Genomic DNA, 21183 nt, shown 5'->3' on the forward strand with positions numbered 1-21183 from the left:
TACACTGATAGTTAAATGTTATATTCCCATTGTTTTAAGTAAGTGTTTCATTGCTCTTCAGACTCTGCAACAGTGTATTTTATGCTCTATAAAACCAAACAAAAAGAGAATTTAAAAAGAGACTGACAATATTTATCTCAATGCTATCATTTCTATCAATGTGCGCACAGTGATAGGCCTATCAGATTGACAACATTTTCCTCATGCAATGGCAGTGAGGAGTAAAGAAGTCAGAGACAAAAGTGTCAGGCGCCAAGGAACCAACTTTAGCATTAATCACTTAAGGTCCACATGACTGTCTGTCATTATGCAATGCCCTTTGACAAAACAGATTGTTATGTGTTAAGAATGCCATCAGGGATAAATCCTGGCTGGTACCACAGAGCTTTAGGTATTATTTTGATACCTAAGAGTTCCCTCTGTCAGCTGGGGCCACAAGTAGTGAGCCAAAACTGAAAGATTAGCTATGTGCAGTGCTCAGTGAAGTGCGTATGTTCGTTTACGCTCACATGCATTGATTTCTTTTAGAAAATAAAAAATCTTTCTGAGGAAGTGGATATTTTACATAGTGCAGGATTTGATTCTTGAAACAGTGCCACAGTTCATAAACAGGACTATACATAGGACACAAGGTCATGCATTTAGACTGGAAGGAAGGCGATTTAGTCTAAGGCAAAGGAATGGATTTTTACGGTAAGAACAATAAGGATGTGGAATTCTCTACCCGAATAGGTGGCTTTATCAGAATCTATACAGATGTTTAAACAGCAATTGGAAAAATACTTGCAAAAACATAATATACAGGGATATCATTTTTAATAAGTAGGGTAATTGCTTTTGATCCACTTGATATCGAACTGCCATACTGGGGTCAAGAATATTTTTTTTCCTAGTTTGCTGCAAAATTTGATGTGCTTTAGACTGGGATTTTTGCCTTCTTTTGGATCAACAACAAAAACAAATGTGAGAAAGGCTGAACTTGATGGACGCAAGTCTCCTTTCAGATATGTAACTATGTAAGATGCATGTTGTGGATAGCAGAGCAATTTACTCAATATCCTCACATCAAAGAGGATTTATTTTCAATAACTGCTGTAGCTACTCAACAAAAAATACTTTGCACACTGGAAAATATTGAACCCAACGCTTTTGTGTCAGCTGGATTACTTGCTTTAATCATCAGATCACTGAAAAGGAAGTAAAGTCCTTTAAACATTACAAATTGGAACACAGAAGCATGTAACGATAATCCTGTGATTACTCTTTATTAGAATTAAATAGCTTATTTCATCATTAACAAAATACCCTTACCTTCTGAATAAGACATTTACAGTCCTGAGTAGCAGCAAGATTAGAAAGGAGAACAAAGGCCACCTGTTGGGTGCTGCTGTTACTGGAAGCAGATTCTGAGGCGATCTTCAAAAGGCTGTGCATGAGGGAGTTATTTGCTGGCACTTTCTGCGATAGCTGTACGGGCATTGTTCCAGAACTTGCCCAACAAAGAGAACTACACGCTTTTTATAGAAGGAAAAACAAATATAATTTTAATATAACAGTGGTCAGCACAGCCACAAACAATTAGAGAGTATTTCAGTTATTTTTTGAGAACCTGTATGACATTTATGTGTTGAACAGATTCACTAGAAAGTTAGTTATATATGTATGACAATTCATCAAAGTTGTCAGAAAACAACAGGCACTAATAATGGGCCAGACTAACAAACTATTTCAGATTTTTTGTTTTTGTAAATGTATGTTTATAAAAAAACAAAAAAAACAACAACAAAACAAACAAACAAAAAAATATATATTTTTACTAAGCTACTGAGATGGCTCATTGAGTAGCACTCCAAAACATCATCTTTCAAGTTTGAGTATCACTGAGTTGGGTTTTATCTATCTATCTATCTATCTATCTATCTATATATATATATATATATATATATATATATATATATATATATAGACTCAAGAACATAATTGGGACCTAGATGAATGTACATTTTCTGGTTAAATACTTTGATATAAGCATGTTTCAAGAACAACTGCAAAGTTCAGATTCATTAAGGATTTATTCAAAGACTAAACGTATTACATATTTTCTAAAATCCCTTCTTCTGGTGATATTTGATATGCCTTCATATCATTATATGCACAGATTAATATACACTATATGGACAAAAGTATTGGGACACCTAACCATTACACCAACAGGGACTGTTATGACATCGCATTTTAAATACATAGACATCGATATTTAGTTGGTCCCCTGTTTGCAGCTATAAACGTTTCCACTCCTCTTGTAGATTGAGATTTTGGAGTGTTCTTGTGGGAATCTTTGTCCATTCATCCAGTAGAGCATTTGTAAGGTCAGGCACTGATGTTGGATGAGAAGGCCTGGTTCGTAATCTCCATTTGGGGTTATCCCAAAGGTGTTCGATGGGGTTGAGGTCAGGAATCCATGCAGGCCAGTCTAGTTCTTCCACACCAAACGTATCCATCCATGTCTTTATTGATATTGGCTTTGTGCACTGGGGCACAGTCATTCTAGAATAGAAACAGGCCTTTCCCAAACTGTTCCCACAAAGTTGGAAGCATAGCATTGTCCAAAATGTCTTGGTATGATGAGGCCATAAAATTTCCTTTTCACTGGAAATTATAACCCATGATTGACCACCCCATACCATTATCCTTCCTCCACTAAACATTACAGTTGGCACAATGCAGTCAGGCATGTTGGAATCTGCCAAACACATACTTGTTTATCAGACTGACAAACAGAGAAGCATGATTTGACACTCCAAAGAACATGTTTCCACTGCTCCAGAGTCAAGTGACGGTGTGCTTTAAACCACTCGATACAATGCTTGACATTGTACTTGGTGATGTGAGGCTTCCATGCAGCTGCTTAGCGATGGAAATCCATTCCATGAAGCTCCCACTGTATAGTTTTGTGCGGATATTAATGCCAGAGCAAGTTTGGAAAACTTAAGTTATGGAATCAGCAGAACGTTTGCGAATTTTATGCACTATACTCTTCAGCACTTGTTGAACCCACTCTGTGACTTTACGTGGTCTTCCGCTTTGTGACTGAGTTTCTGATGTTCCACGTTTTAATAATACCTCTTACAGTTGAATATTTAGCAGGGATCACATTTCACAAACTAACATATTGCTAAGTCCCACACTTTCATTGAGCACTTCAGAACGACCCATTTTTTAAAAAAAAATTATGTAAATGCAGACTGAATGGCTAGATGTTTGATTTTTGATTTTATACACCTGTTGCAATGGGTTTGATTGAAACACCTTAATTCTAGTCTATTGTAAGCCACTCACATACATTAAAGTATAAAATCAGAAGAAATAAGTATTAATGGATACTGAAGTAGGGAATCTATTAAAAACAAGAATTACAACACATTGGAAAGACACTTGGCAATTGGCATAACAATATAGGTTATATTTTATCTGATTTACCTGCAGAAAAATTTGCAGTGTACACGCACAGTAATTGCAAAGCACATTGCATCAATGAATCATCCATCAAAAACCATGGCCAGAGAGAATGCAGCACAGGAGCAAGTTGTGAATCTAAAGCTGCTACCTATAGAGAGAAAAAAAAAAAAAATATATATATATATATATATAGCTTTTAACAAGTTGGAAACGTCATAATTTTTTGATGAAATTATACTTTTCATTACACATTTATCTTTAATATAAAAAACAGGAACCAGAATATTAAAATAATGCCAGTATTCTAATTATGTGATGGGATTTCAGCTAGGCCCAAAATTTAGTAGGCCTAAAATCTCCATGTGTCATATACAAGAACAGGTATCTGTTGGTTAGTTGTGTGTAGCTAAGATACTGTCATCAATATACTGAGCATGTGCTGGATTTAAAAAAACACATTCCATTCTCCTAGTGCCATACTGCCTATCCATGTAAGGTAATGCTGTAAATACTGTTTGTTGATTGGTATAAGGGTACAGATGGGGGATGAATGGCTTTACTCCATGTGCTCAGTGCTCAGACATTTTGAACATGAGTTCAGCTGAGACCCGATCGGTGAGAATAAAAACCTTTGCTTCCTGAACTGACCTGTGTCCAGACTCTGTGCGTGGCTTCTTCATTTCTGGTGCAATAGGCCGAGAAGTCATCGCAGAGACAGTAAAATGTTACCCACCTTTCCACGGCAACACCCCTGGACCGATACTGCGTGGACTTTCATCTCGGCGCCAACTATAGGCTTCTGTGCAGTTGGTATTGGGGTGTCCCGTCGATGAATGCCAGGCACTGAAGGTAAACCCATTAGGGGCTAAATCTGTATCTGGTATCTGACCTTTCCCAATTAACCCCTTAAGGACCAAACCTCTGGAATAAATGGGATTCATGACATGACACACAAGTCATGTGTCCTTAAGGGGTTAAGCTAAATGCTCTGTAGCTAGCCCGTTTAGCATAGCGTCTGTTTGTCCGGCTGAATTCTGGTGTATATATGTTCAGTCGGATTCTGTACTAGTTGAACTGTGTTGTAAAATCCGTTCACTAGATCGCGGATTCTGGAGCGAGTAGACCAGCCGAATTCTGTTATAAATTCCTTTCGCTAGATCCTGAAGTATGTTCTGATTCTGGTTTCTGGACTAGTTGAACGTTGTTGTAAATTCCATTTACTAGATCGCGGATTCTGGAGTGAGTAGACTAGTTGAATTCTGTTGTGAATTTAGTTCACTAGATCTCGAAGTGTGGAGCGATTTGATTAACTGAACTCCAGTATAAGCTATGTTCAGTTTAAAACATAGTCTCCAAAAACACTGTTTAGTTAAACCCTGATGTATATACACTGCTCAAAAAAATAAAGGGAACACAAAAATAACACATCCTAGATCTGAATGAATTAAATATTCTTCTGAAATACTTTGTTCTTTACATAGTTGAATGTGCTGACAACAAAATCACACAAAAATAAAAAAATGGAAATCAATTTTTTCAACCCATGGACGTCTGGATTTGGAGTCACACTCAAAATTGAAGTGGAAAAACACACTACAGGCTGATCCAACTTTGATGTAAAACAAGTCAAAATAAGGCTCTGTAGTGTTTGTGGCCTCAGGGTGCCTGAATGATCTCCCTACAACGCCTGTGCATGCTCTTGATGAGGTGGCGGATGGTCTCCTGAGGTGTCTCCTCCCAGACCTGGACTAAAGCATCTGCCAACACCATAACCACTGACATTGCACTATAACTACTCTGTGTGCCTTCAGTAACAGAGTCTAAAATACACCTGGACGAAATGGTCAATGGCATAAAACGCTGGAATACACTTTTACCCTTTTTATGTTACCGGACGGGCTCCTCCTTGTCCGAGATATCCCTCTTACTAAATTACAAACGGTTATGATTGATATACCTTCCTCTACCCACCTGACGACCCCCAAAAGGAAATTGTTAGTCCACAACTTTCTACAAATGTCCGCAGTCCAGTTTTAACACGTATGACTACTGGTACCCTTCAACTCCAGCATTTACAGATGAGTCGCCGACTTACTCCTGGCCCAACACACATTGATGGCAATGGTCAGTTGCAATTGGGAGACCCTGTATTTGTATACGTTCCCTTTACAGCTACCGATCTGTTTATTTGGAAGACCCATAACCCCTCATATATGGAAAAACCACAAGCTATGACTGATTTGGTCACATCGATCATACAAACCCACAGCCCTACTTGGGCCAAATGTCAGCAGTTACTGTTGAATTTATTCAGTTCTGAGGAAAGGACCCGTAATAATTAAGGGGCCCTTAAAGCTCTTGAGGAAACTGCCAGTACCCAGACCCAAGCGAACCCGGCGGCTTGGGCTACTGCCCAATTCCCAAATACGGATCCTAATTGGAACATAAATGTTGCTGATATGATTCATTTAAAAGTTTACCAACAAGCCATTATTACAGGCATGAAAGTAGGTAGGAAAAAGTGATTGTGGTACAGTGGTACAGTGTTAACTATTAAAGGTTATGCTTTAATTGGCTAACTGAGAGAAACTATTAAAGGTTATGCTTTAATTGGCTAACTGAGAGAAAGGTGATTGTTCAGTACACTTTTGTGACACTCTGGTAATAATCAGACACTAAGAATTCACAGCTCAGTGTAAATGAATAGTACATCACTACTTCAAATCAGACATAAATCATATCATTACAGTGCCTCCCTACATTCAGCTTTATTTATTTATTGTCCCTAGTCCACTGCCTGTGTCTGGTGCCCTTGTCCTCCCTCTCTCCATCCCCTCCCCAGTGAGCGCACATGAACTCTGAGCCTCGACATAGGTCCAATCAAAAGCATGACATTGGACAGGGAGTGGAGAGCAGAGCAGGGAGCTGCACTCCCAACACAGGATTCCAGGTATGTTTAATCTTATTTTATAAGTGAATAAGGGCTAGACTTATTAAGTAATGCCCAATAGGGAATTAGAACTTAAAATCAGAATAATATAAAAAAGGGTTGTAGTAACCCTTTAAATCATGCCAGATTGCACATTATTACCCATCAGCCTACGTGTGTCATTTTGTAATGCATACCTATAGGCATATTTTTTCTTGCTTGCAGCTATATGTAAATTCTCCTTGGTCAGAAGCACAACTCATATTACTATGGTATTAAAGGAACACTTCATTGTCATTGTACCCCACCCCCAAAAAAATAATATCCGTCATTAGTAAATATACCGCCAGTGAAAACACACATTTATTTATTTGTACCTTTTATCTTTGAATGTATATCTAAAAACAAGTTACAAAAGCTGCAGCTCTCTTGTCTGTAGCATTTGGAAACCCTCCGCTTATTCCTCAGCACAGAATTTTAGGCTGTGCAATAGTCCATTCAAAGGCTGCTCATTAAGAAGTCTCTGTGCTGGAGCCACGAGCACACGCAATCACGGCTATCCAATACTTCTGGATAACACAGTGTATATGTCACTTGCATTACCTTTGTGGAACAGATAAGGAAGAAAATGGAAAAAAAAAATCCTGGCTGTCTAATTTTTGCTCCCTAAGATAAAAGTGCAGATTTCTGTGTTTTTCTGTGTTTTTATAAACAGTAACAAATGTGATAGACTCCAGACACACCAAGCATTTTAGCAAGCATCAGTGATTTACTGGTGTGGAGTGTTCCATTAAAGAGCTAGTGTGCTTTCCTGAATCACTCACATCATCTAAAAAAGGCACTCCATTGCCAATATGTGTATCATAGTAAGCACAAGCAAGGGGCAGGCAGTGGGGGCACCGTGCAGCCCACAGAGCTTCCCCAAACACAGGTCACACAGAATACAACAGCCGCCCTATACACAGAAACATATCTGCCTTGCCATATACATAGGAATCAGGAAAGAGGTTCAGCGCTGATAAGAAACAGGGAATATGACAAAAAGGCAGCACACCTTGAAAAAGGGGGAAACCCCTCTGAACCCCTTGAAATACAATGGAGAGAAAAGAAGGAATAAGGGTGCGCCTAAAACAAGTGGAAATAACAAATAATAATATAAGAATAGGAATATAAAAATAAGAGTAGCAGCAGTGACAAATCGTCCGAAAAAATGTCCAAATATAATATAAAAATTGGAATAACAACGGTACCTAATAGTCCAAATATAAAATGTCCAAATGTGCAAATGGTGGTCCTAGTGGTCCGTCAAAAGGGTATGTAGCGTCCCGAATGTATATCTGTAGTTTGAAGATGAATATGCGGGAAGAACAGAAGAGAGAGAAAACTCCAATGGTGTAGTATGAAAACAAAATGTGGATATTGTGTAAATAATAGTAGAACTACTCACAATATTCAGAGCTTAAATCCAGCTCTGGTATGGATAGCGTGAAGTGGAATAATCCCCACTCAAGGATATAATAGCCAAATGTATAATAGCCAAATATTCCTTTAATAACACTTTGATTTAAAAAAAAAAGAAGGGTTTCTATACGCATTTCGCCACAATAGGCTTCATCAAGTAGAAACATATAAAAAGCCTATTGTGGCGAAACGCGTATAGAAACCCTTATTATTTTTTTTTAAAATCAAAGTGTTATTAAAGGAATATTTGGCTATTATACACTGGTTTGCCACATTCCTCTTTTCACTTCAGTATTATATTATTTGCTATTTTATTCTATGCAAGTTTATTTTATCCAGACCTAACTACCGTTGGTTTTCCACCATATTGGAATACTAAAGAATCCTCAAGGTGGGGATTATACCACCCATACGCCATCCACCGAGCAGTACGTCTGCTCTATATACCGTGAGTATATTTTATTTCATTTTAATTATTCTATCACTATACAGTGAGCACTATATATTTTTTATCTTCTCATCCCGAGTTGGACAACTCCATCATTTTACTAAAGGACCAAAGAGGAGCACCACATATCCTTGAGTGGGGATTATTCCACTTCACGCTATCCATACCAGAGCTGGATTTAAGCTCTGAATATTGTGAGTAGTTCTACTATTATTTACACAATATCCACATTTTGTTTTCATACTACACCATTGGAGTTTTCTCTCTCTTCTGTTCTTCCCGCATATTCATCTTCAAACTACAGATATACATTCGGGACGCTACATACCCTTTTTACGGACCACTAGGACCACCATTTGCACATTTGGACATTTTATATTTGGACTATTAGGTACCGTTGTTATTCCAATTTTTATATTATATTTGGACATTTTTTCGGACGATTTGTCACTGCTGCTACTCTTATTTTTATATTCCTATTCTTATATTATTATTTGTTATTTCCACTTGTTTTAGGCGCACCCTTATTCCTTCTTTTCTTGCCATATACATAGTACTAAAAGCACCCACCTCTATTTGCAAGCTTGAAGAAGATTTGTGGAGAGACAGTGGGAAATGCCTGAGAGACTGGCAGAGAAATAGTGAAAAAAGAGAGACAGAAGTTGGAGAAGACAGACACTTACAGCATAAGTCCAAAAGAAAGGACACTGTAAAAAGGAAACTTGGAGGAAGAAGAAAGATAGATTGACAGAGGGAGAAACTAAAAAAAACATGGTATAAGAGACTGAAAGGAGATGCGGAATAAATGACGAGTGGCAACAAAGAGGAATTGATATAAAACGCCTTAATTCACTTCATGACAATAAATGTTGAAGTACAGCAGAACTGCTTTAATCCTAAAAAAGGGCCCAAAGCAATGATTTTCATTTTGATAAAGAATCCACATTACATGACTGTGTTTTACTGGGTCAGTGCTGAAGCGCCTCTAGTGGCTGTCAGTATGACAGCCACTAGTGATGGAGATAACCCTAAGATAAAACCTACAGTGGTTTACATTGCAGGATTAAAACTTAAGAACCACTGAGCCAGGCCACTTAATTGAAGGGAAGTGGCCTGGATGACTTTAGCGGTTCTTTAAGTATCTGTGGTTTTGGCCTCATATACATTATTTAATTTTGCCCACTTTCCAGTAAATACATTTTGCAAAAATAAAAATGCAATAAAGGAAACAAATTAAACAGTTGGATAATGATAATAAAACAACATTTGCCTAGTGTTTGGTTGTGGTTTGATACTTAGTTCAGCTCATCCAATAAGAGAGTTGTATGAGCTAAAAGGGATCCTCCCCACAGCTAATCAATAATTGTATTATCTGCCTCTGTCCCCTTAGCACGGGTATACAGATATTACAAAAAGAGTGTTTAGCTGTGGGGTGCTGCCAAGTCAGCAGGTCAGATAACTTGGATTTCTCATTGGCTAAGCCAACTGTGTACCTTCCAATTAGGAATAATTGCTAAATTAGGGAGAGAGCTATTACAGTTAATATACATAGTTACATATTTTTTTACACAAATTACATTTTGCGTTAGGATTTCTCTGTCTTTACCTACCTTGCCCTCCTCATTTTGATAAAGACAATTTCGCAGGAGATGCATAGTAACTTTTAGCTGCAAGAAGTGACTTTCCTCCTAAAACAGTAATAATTTTGTTAAAATATATAGCTTAAAATGTTATCAGTCATAAAAGGCTGCATTGCATCCACATGTGTTTGCAGCAATAATGTATAAAATCACCTTATTTTCCTCCATATCTTTCCATAACAAAGTGTGCCTTTTAACCCAGTTTTCCCCTGCCCAGAGGTCACGTATGTGTTTCCTGTCCGTTCCTGGTCATATATCATGTCCGAATTATGTAAATTAATTATTTCCTCAATATTTTTCACTATGTCCCCTATCCCAACAGATCATGTTCTTTTTCTCCTTAGGACTCTATACCCCATCACAAACTGTGTTCCTCCCACCCTTGTCAAACATGTGTCTGTATTCCCAGAAAAAAAAAAGTGTCTTCTTGCCTCTATGGCCCCAAAATGTTCTGTTAATAATCCCCGACATAACTGAGGAAAACATAACAGAGAGGTGGTCTCTGTGAGATGGATGCACTAGGACAGGGCCAAACAGCAGCAATGATAAATATACTGCTGTATTAATGTATACTACATAAAAAACAATCTACAGGTTGTTTAAACATAGGGAGAGAGAAAAATAAGCAACTAAAGTTTCTGAGGTACTTCGAAAAGAAAACTCCAAGCGCTTCAGTTTTTTTTGCCAGTTTGATTTTTCTTCTTTGGCAGAAATTGTGATTAAGTACCAACATTAAAAGAATCAAAAAAGCCTATGTATATTTGTCCACAGTTTCTAATTTTGCATATGGTATACAGGTGTGCCACAGGGTCACTAAACTGCCACAAGGGCAATACAAGATTAGTAAATCAAACTGTCAAAATGGAAAGCTGAACCATGAACACGATACACATATCCTAAATTTGGCCCTGTAACTTCACTTAAAACATGGGGATAGATGCATGGAGGTATTGCTGTACTTCAGAAATGTAGCTGCAATCAATGTTACATTTCCAGAGTTTGCACATGTCAGGATTACATTGATAAAAGTGGTGGGGTGTGTGAAAATAAAATATGTAAAAAAATGTTGGCTGAAATTCTGTCAAACTGCATCTAGGTAGATACCATTGGTTGTCTAATTTACAGAAATAAATAATTTTGTGTAGTTGTTTTGGATTCAGTGACTCAAAAAAGTTCTATAACAGCAATGTATTCTATTGTTTTTATTAAGTTATCCATACTATATGATGAGCGGTCCACATATAGGGCACGGAAGTAAAGTCTATTTTTTTATAAAAAAAAAAAAGAAACTACATTTGGGGGAAAAACAGAGCAAAAATGTTTGACCTGCCTTTGATATTAACACACATACACATTAAAAACAAAGACACAAAGGGTTTAACCCCTTAAGGACCAAACTTCTGGAATAAAAGGGAATCATGACATGTCACACACGTGATGTGTCCTTAAGGGGTTAAGCAGAAAATTATTTTCACAGGAATTGAAAAAAAACTAAAAAGAAAAACCTTCATTGCTGAAACAAATTGTCATAAATAAGTTAAAAATATCAGTACAGATATAAACCAAGTGTGTGCAAACAGATCTAGAATGCTATGCCAAAGCCTCTAAGTCTGTGAATCACTCTCCAACCACAAGCTATCAGCATAATATTAATATCATGGAAAAAGCAGAAGTACGCAGTAGTAAGAAATAGTATATACTAGAAATAATATATAAATACATATAAAATATTGTATGGTTTCACAACTTAGTGATACAAGATTAAAAGGTGATATAAAAAAGATAAAAATCTAACACACGCTGCAGTAATATTTGTTATTTAGTGGTTTCTTCCATACAGAACGAACATCACAGGTTTAGTGCGAATTTCCATTTTCTCTTCTTATGTGACCTTTTTCTAGCGGTTTCTCTTGGTTTAATTCACAGGAAAGGTCGTCTTTTGAGGAAAAAGTCAAATTGGGAAAAAAAAACTCTACCACAACTAGTTTTGCCTAGCATGTTCTATAGATTGAACTTTCCAGAAATTTAATTTGACATATTTTAATAAAGTATTTTATATCGTTTCCATTCCTAGAAGTGTTCCACCTAGAGCATACTAAACTTAATATTCTATTTGGTTTAAAATATACTTGGTATTAAAAAGCAGTAAATACATTATGCATAAGAAGAGAAATGTATAGAAGTAAAATGTTTTTTTTTTATTTATATACCAATTGGAATGGGTAATAATGGTATATATATATATATATATATATATATATTAACTTTATGTCCCATTACAATTTTGCCAAAAAGTACAGTGATTCATCAGGGATATTATACTATTTATGGATTTCAGCAACTGATGTTTAAGAAACATATCAAGGTGACAAACTAAACACTGGGGAATTGATGCTACTCTGTACTGTTGGTGGTCACCCCGTAGACAAACAGACAGAAATATGGACAGACAAGACAGTCATCTTGAAACCTCCTCAGTCCTAAAAGTACCTGCATCACCAAAACAAAAAAGGGTTGTATTCTACATACAAAGTTACTGAAATCTAATTAGACACTAAGTATTTATGTACTTTAAAAATGAAATACCCGTTTACATGTTAAAATATAATTTCTTGGGGCGGAGCCTGACCGCAGAGGTGAACGGACGCACAAGCCTGCAGCTCCATGCACACAGCAGCAAAAACGACTAAAAATAGAAACCCTTACCCCTGCAAACCGACCATACTAGTTCACCGGGTCGACCTAGACAACATGGGGCGCAAATCCAAGCGACCAACAACGGACAAATCCGCACCGGGACTCACCATTGGAGACATGTGGAGACAAGCGCTTGGCGCCAACGGGCCCAAAATGGCCGCGCTTTCCAGTGGCTGCTCAAACTACTCGGATGGACTGTCCGACGACGCTGATGACAATTACCTACCCATGCCGGCACCAGCTCCCTCACAAGCACTGCAACGCACCAAAGCAGTGTCTGACTCCTCACCTGTGACTACAGAGGTCCTCAAAACCCTGCTGGCCGATCTACAAAGGAATATCTTGGCGGACATCACGGCGGTACGTACCGACCTGCAGGGGCTGACGGGCCGCATAGGGGCCCTGGAGGGAACTTCCCATACCAACACCCAACAAATTGCCAAACTTCACCTAACTGTACAAGACCTGCAGCAGCAGACCATGTTACAGGAACACCGCCTCGCAGCCCTAGAGGACTCACGGAGACGAAATAACCTCAAACTCAGGGGAGTCTCCGATGACATCTCTGAGCAGGAACTGCCACACTTCTTAAGCCGCATGCTGGCGGCCATACTGCCTCAGAGGCAGAGAAAAGCCATCATACTGGACAGATTCTTCCGAATCCCTAAACCCAACAAAGCGCCAGCTACAGCCACCAGGGACTTGATAATTACCTTTCAAACCGGGAATGACAAAACAGCGGTCCTCTCAGCACTACGAGACAAATCCCCCCTCAGCTTCGAAAATATGTCGATATCGTTTTACGCCGACCTATCGAGCGGCACGCTGGCATGGAGGAGAGCGCTCCGACCGCTCACTTCCCTACTCCAGCAACGGGGGACTCCATACCGTTGGCACCAATCCCACAAGCTAATGGTCAAACACGGAAACGAAACATACTACATTCAAGACCTCCAGAGCTCAACAACGCTACTACGGGAGATGGGCCTGACCATGGACTCGCTGCTACAACAGGGAGTACGCAACACCCCTCCCTCAACCCACGCCTGGGATCCAGCAAGAACCACCATTTTCATCCCCCAAGGAAGAACACCCGACTCCTATGCAGCTGTCACTACATGAAGAGCAACATGAACGACCCACGGGCCGAGACTGCATGTATGTTTGATGGACACTACCCATGGTTTTACTGACCCCTGCTACTCACGGACATGGTGACCTCGTTTTACTGTTGTACAGGTTATACCCCATCCTTTCCCCCTTTGACACCCTACCTGGCTAGCAGACACACCACAGACACGCCAGCAGAAGATACTACCAGACATGGTAACTTCTACACATATACACAAGAAGACCGACATACACCATACTAGCTCCACTATCACTTCACCGCCCCAACAATCACCCATTCACTCACCATAGGCTCAGCAACAACAATTACGGCAACCACACCTCTCTAAGCCATCAAAAACGAATCAACAACAGCACATAGAGGGGGGGAACGCACAGGTTTTATGTCTCACGATAATATATAACACGCTCCGTGTCCACATAACTGTAAGTCATGATCAGTGCACAAGGGACACCTAGCCCACAATCTATTACTACCTGTTCTTTGTATAACCTTGTATTATCTCTGAACTACATTGATCTAGGCAATATGTATAACCTTTTGTGTTTTTGTTTGCCGTTCTGTGACCGCTCTTGGTTCCCCTATCTCACAAGAGCTAAGCTCTATAAACGCATGCACGAGTATTGACAGGCTGGGATAGGTATTCTACTGGAGTCGAGTTACACGCCTCTAATAGCTGTTTTAATTCTGTAACCTCCTACATTTAGCCTAAATCAATCGTACATTCCAGATGTTAGATAGAGAACTACACAGGATTACCACATCTCCATTGCAACACATAGTTAGACTTACTGCGTACAGCCTGCTCCATAACTCCTACAGCCAGGCTTAGCTTACAGCGACATAGCTAGTTTTCTTCTACTGGCTTGGTACTAACTTGTTTCACTAACGTACTAAGGTATGTCTTAACTTCAAATGCCTCACCGAGAGATACTTGCACTGCTTAAACCTAACCTCATGTTATATCTCTTATAGTGCATAACACACTACTTAATCAGTTTACCACCCACATGCCGGATCTCTCCCGGTTTGATGCTCCTGTCTAATTGTTCCCACAGATACGTAAGCTCAAGCATCTACCATACGGCAGTAATTCACTGCAACTTCTCATTCCCGTTCAACGTGTTAGTATTTAGTTACATGGCCACTCGGGCATAACCCTGGACTGTCAGGGATTTTTTCTTATACAGATAAGCTAGGGACTCTTATGCTGGTGAAAAAATGTTATAATATGTTTTCATTCTTTTAAACCCTGGTTCCTGTATTGTGACATTACATTACTTTTTCAGCTAAGATAACTATCAGAAAGTAAGACGTTAAATGTACGCCTCAATCATCTTTAAAGTTACCTATACTCATGTAAAGCGATAACCTAAGGAAAATAAGCTACTTAGTTTTAGCATGTTACTCATACTTATGTAAAGCGATAACCTACTTATATGTTTGTTAAGCCTGATAACTAAAAAAAAAAAAATGTGCCAATTAAGAATGCACCCCGCATGCTCGCGTGGGAAAAGCCTGAGGATTGCCTTTGGGGTACCTCGAGCCTGTCTGTGCTATAAGCGTGCACTACAAAAATAAAGAATTAAAAAAAAAAAAAAAAAAATATATAATTTCTTAACAGAGAAGAGATACAAGCTAGAAAGTTGGAGTTTACTATGCATAACGAGTACCTTTTTCCTTTGTGTTGGCTTTCCTGGCCTAAGGGAGTCAAGGTTTAGCTGTGCATGAATGTGCTTCATCTGTTCGATACAGCTGTCCACAAGGTGTGCTAAAAGAAAAAATAAATGAATCTTTAGTGCCTTCATTCTAATTCTAATTTCATTTTACACCTATATTACAGTATCTAGGTGCAGTTTGTATAAATTTTATATTTTGATGGTTAAAATAAAATATTAATTCAGTACAAGAAGCGTTAAAACAGTGATATTTAGCCATTGAATACCAGGTGTTTGTAAACGACACGAACATGATACACAGTCTTTAGGTACCATAGCAAATAACGTTATTAGCATGTTAGCCATCACTAAGCTACAGCATACACTGTATTATATTGGTACCAATATGACTACAAGATTAAAGAAAAAAAAAACACGGTCATCATTAGGGTATAATTTCACAGTCTTCCCAGAATTTCTTATTTTTTGAATGGACTACAAAACCTGCAATAAGATCCCAGCATTTAGCAACAATGAACAATATTTGGCACACATGACTTAACTAACAGAGAATAAATGTATCACGAATGTTAACCCAACGCTATAAGAAACCTTTTAAAAGCATAGCCAAGCTATTTAATTCAGCTACAATATAAGCAACAATTGAATTCTACTTGCTATTGATGGCTTAGGCATTTCAAAAAGGAAAAGAAAAAACCTTCCCAGAGAATTGACAGGGAAAAGCACTTCTGTTCTTTATTGTAAATGTACAAAGTAAAGGCTCACCTTGCAGACTGTACTTCTGGGCACTTCTGCTGACAGCTAGCAGTAAGATTAAAGTACTAGCACAGACTTGTCTGAGACGGTCCTCTGAGGATTTTTCTTCATAGCTCTGTGTGAAATACCAAGTAATATGTTTCAATGAATTGTGAAGATCCAAACACAACACAAAACCAAAATTGGTGCTGAAAGGATACTATGGGATATGTTTCTGTGCCACCCCTGCCTTTTCAGAAAGTCATAAGCTGAAAAAGCCTGAAGCGCTGGAGGGTAAAATATATATATATATTTGTTTCTGTACATAAAACAACAGATTTTCTGTTAACTGTGGTACAACATTTAAACAAAATAGAAGTAAAGGTGTTACTGCACAGCACCAGTTGCTCTTAAAATATTAATATTCAGACCCCTAACAGCTCTTTGTCTCATAATATTAGAGGTGTTTCTGGTGATTACCTTGCATCATAATATGATATAGCAAAATGGTTTCAAGTCCAGAATGATATGGAATAATGGGTTTATTTGACATTGTTCTAGAGTAGGGGTAGGCAACCTTCGGCACTCCAGATGTTGTGGACTATATCCCCCATAATGCTCTTACACCCATAAGACTGGCAAAGCATCATGGGAGGTATAGTCCAAAACATCTGGAGTTCCGAAGGTTGCCTATGTCTGTTCTAGAGTTTATAAAAAAAAAACAAAAACTAAAGGGTAGAAAGACCACAGGTTTCTATTTCTTCTCTTCTAAAGGACCAACTCATCTGCAAATTGAGGAATCAAAGTTCCTACTGATAATCAAAGTCAGACTGTGGCAAGGAGGCCTTTTATGGTTCCACAACCAGATATGAAAAGAAGAGGTGAGGACGGGCACTCGTCTTTTACCACTGCTGCATACTGCTAAATAGACTTTAATGCTAGATGTAAACATTTAAGCTAGAAAGGTATAGTTTGTAATCAAGGAACCATAAGGCTTAATATAATAAGTTTTCTAAATGAATCAATACTGCTAGAAAAATGTTCCAAATGATTTATCTAGTACATGAATCAATACTACTAGAAAAAAATTCTATGGACTTTAATGGTGACTTCAGTAGATAAAACATTTGGAAATTTGTTCTAACAGTACTGAACCGTTTAAAAAGCTTATTATATAAGGGCCTAAGTAAGGAAACCAAATTTACTGTAAATAACACAATGATTTCTCTAGACCTATTGAAGTCATTTTAACATCTGGCAGAATGATCACAAATGGTTCAGAGACAAATTCCGAATAATATAATCACTGATTTTATGACAAGATACGGAGGCTCATATTGCATATCCCTTTCTTTACTGTCCACCAATAGCAGCAAATGATATAAACAGAATGAAAAAACAATGAACAAACAGTGACATAGGCCCCTCCCTGCACAGGTCCCAGTATAATAGGCAGCACTTCCCTTCCATTTCCCTCTTTCTTTGCTGCTCCAAAGATAAGTAACAGCTCATATTTTTTCTCTCATTGATTACTTGTTTATTATGTCAGTTATGGTTGTTTTTTCTGCTATTTATGGTAATTTGTTATTCTGTTATTTTCCTTATTGATTAATTCTGTATTATTATTATTTTGATTATATTAGGAATCTTTTTTCCTCAGTTTATCTATCTCTGTTTATTACATGTCTATATATACATGTTGTTGTCTCCCAGGGTTCCAGACCTTCTGTGTGAAATGTCTATCTTGCACTCAGTTTAACTTTTTCTGTGTTTGCTCCGACCTCTTATTTATTTTTCTCGCCATCTCTCCTCTCCCTGTCCACTGGTGCCATTTTGCGCTACTTTTCTCCATTCCGTTCGGCTGTTTATGCACGTATCATGCCGTCCGGCTAAATTCACGAATCCAGACCATTCGTTAGTTTCACCGGCATATAGCAAATTCGGCTATTTGCCGCGTTCGACTAATTTATTCATGCGGTTTACTATTCGCCTGTTTTCCTTCACGCGAATTCGCCTCTTTGACCGCACGTTCGGTTGTTTTTCTCCATTGACGAATTCACTGGTTTTGCCGCGAATCTCGTGAGACTCGCGGCGGCCATTTTCCGACTTCCTGTCTCTCTTACTGCCTCGTGTGTGTCTGTGTGCCTCTGGTCTGGACCCTGGTGAGATCCCCGTCATTCTTTTCCCTATAGTTTGGGTGACTAACCCTTACTACTATGTATATCACTGATAGGAATATTGAACTGCATCCAATATGCCCAAACCCAGGATGCCTTCCAGCTCACCACCCACTGAGGTAATTGATGCCACTTTGCCTTTGGGAGAGACCCCTGTCATAAAATGACACGCCATCCACTATGGCAGATAGGCCCACCGAACCTGAAGGGGACCAATTCTTGGCGCTACAGCGCTTGATGACAGATGCCATTATGGCAGCCATGGGGTCCATGTCCTCTACTCTTTCCCATACCATCTCCCAAGCCCTCCTGCCACGTCCTTTGGTTCCACGACGCCTCTTCCGCGTCCCTCTATGGACCTGTCCGAGGGCGCACCTAAGAAGGCAACCCATAAATCTAAACACCCCTCTGCCTCCAGAACTATTACGACTGGCGTACCTACGGTCGCCCCAGAAAGCGCGTCCCACCCACGCAAGAGAGCCTTTCCGCGCCAGGCAGAATGGGCGCGGCTCTGGAAATGTGCTAGAGCACAACCTGAGAGTGACTCCGACTCAGAAATTGGGTCAGGTGAGGAGGCTATGGTTGAGTCGGATAACGACTCGGATGTTGACTCTGCTGAGATGGGCGTTGACCTCCTTCCCTCTGCTCAGGCAGAAACGTCCGGAGGTGACACGGGGTGCTTCACCCCGCTACCGCGGGGTCCACCCTCTTGGATGCGTTGGACGAACCTCTCTTCGACCCGGATGAGCTTCACCATCCAAGGTCGGCGGAGTGGCTCCCAGCGGACCATGTAGCCAAGTACCTAGAAAATTGGGTACGGCGCCCGCTCAGTAAAGCGGCACGGAACAAATTGCCGTTCCACATTCCTGAACCATTCAACATTCAGATCCATACCTTCTAGCTCTAACATAGCCGCATTCACCTTCGAGAACAAACTTGCTAACCCCTGTGCAGTGAACTTCTTTTCTTCTTCTTCCATTCTTTCCTCTTCTTCCAAGTGCTGCTGCGCTTCCAATTCTACTAAATCTTCTTTTGTTAGCTCTCCCTCGACATATTCCACTAATTCTTTAAGATCTTCAACTTCAACATCTAAATTAAGCATGTTAGCAAGTCCCACAACTGCTTGATATATGCCATCAATATGCTGGTCTCTGTCAAAACGTTTGAGGTTATTAATAAAATGTTTTAGGCATTTTTTCCATATACCTTACACACACTTTCCTGTTACTTGCTCCCAAGCTGATTTAATGTTGTTTATGCAGTGTAAAAGGTTGTATGATTTCCAAAAATCACAAAGGGTTACTTCACCACTTTCTGTTTCTGCTACAGCTTTGGAAAAAGTTGTGCACAAATAGTACACTTTGGACGTAGCTATAGCCCCCTGGTCCATTGGCTGTAGGATATATGTCGTATTTTTAGGCAGGTACACTACCTTTACATCTGGGTTTAGATCATCAAGATGCTGGGGGTGGCCTGGGGCATTATCAAGCAGGAAGATAATTTTAAAGGGAATGCCCTTTTGCAGACAATATTGCTTGACTGGGGGTATGAAGCAGGAATCAATCCTCAAATAATGCTTGTGTCATCCATGCCTTGGTATTTGCACTGTAGTCAACAGGCAGCATGTGCTTATTTACCTGTTTCAATGCACGTGGGTTCTCTGAGCGATAGATGAGGAAAGGCTTTAACTTAAATCCAGCGACATTTCCTCCCAATAGCAACATCACCCTGTCCCTAAAAGCCTTGAAACCAGGCATTGTTTTAGCTTCTTTGTGTATGTATGGCCTCTCTGGCATTTTTTTTTTTTTTTTACCAAAATAGGCCAGTTTCATCCACATTGAAGATCTGTCCCGGGATGTAGTTGCCATTTTCAACAACTTCGTCAAATTCGTCTAAAAAATTTCAGCTGCTTCAAAGTATGCACTTGCCATCTCATCGCTGATTTCCAGATTTTGCAGGTTGAATCTGCGACAAACCCGTTGAAACTATCCATGGCTTGCTGTAAATGTTTCCGTACATGCTACCTTAAAGATACAGAGTGTTTTGGATTAAATTATTAGCAGGCTCATCTGCACTATTTTTTGTGTCTAGTAGTCAAATCAGATCACTAGTAATTTCTCAATTTCGTGAAAGAGGCCTTTCCGGTGCCTGGTTATGGTGGCTTAAAATCCTGCTGATGCTTTCACTGCATTTTTCACTCTATATCCTTTAATATCGTTGAAACGGTTGAATGCGCCAAGTCATGTGCTATTGCATTAACTTTTTTACCAGCTTCATAGTCCTTTATTATATTCATGGTCTTGTCAAAATCAATAGCCTTTCTTCTCTTGGTGCTTCCTCCTGGTGAAGTCATGCTCTTCTTTTTAGCAAACATGTTTTTAGCCAACACAGATCTTTTCTTTGGCAAAATACTGTACTGCACTGTACTTGTACAAACACAGAACTCGGTCGTTCAGCGTGTAGGTCGTAAAGTGAGGAGCATCTGTATTGGCAAACAGGTCTATATCAAACTAAACACATTCAAAATGTTGCGCTTAGAATACGTTGAATAAATACTAAAAAAATTAATTTCAAATTGTATATATGACACTATTGTGTATAATCACGTACACAAAATAGTAAACATTTTAAAAAAGCAAAACGTGAAATAACAGTGTATCATCAACTAATTAAAAATATAAATGGTGACCACAAATTTTGTATAGATTAAAAAAAGCATACTAAAAGGCAAATACTTGTGTAAATCCACTTGTAATTTGGATGAACTACAGGAAAAAAAGCAAAAACAACCTAGTGCAATAGTGTAAGTTCTCTAAATTGAATGTA

The 21183-nt window shown here is 39.0% G+C and overlaps 1 protein-coding gene across 1 annotated transcript in view; it reads right to left on the bottom strand.

Moving 5' to 3' along the window:
• RTTN (rotatin) overlaps positions 1-21183 on the bottom strand; it is a 189757-nt gene that overhangs the window by 9223 nt on the left and 159351 nt on the right. The window contains exons 42-46 of the mRNA XM_063451614.1: positions 16211-16316; positions 15440-15537; positions 9904-9985; positions 3481-3603; positions 1312-1514 (exon numbers count right to left, since the gene is read on the bottom strand). Coding sequence (XP_063307684.1) covers positions 1312-1514; positions 3481-3603; positions 9904-9985; positions 15440-15537; positions 16211-16316 — 612 coding nt within the window. The remainder of the gene's footprint in view (positions 1-1311; positions 1515-3480; positions 3604-9903; positions 9986-15439; positions 15538-16210; positions 16317-21183) is intronic.

This window comes from Pelobates fuscus, chromosome 4 (assembly GCF_036172605.1).
Source record: "Pelobates fuscus isolate aPelFus1 chromosome 4, aPelFus1.pri, whole genome shotgun sequence".
NCBI lineage: Eukaryota > Metazoa > Chordata > Amphibia > Anura > Pelobatidae > Pelobates > Pelobates fuscus.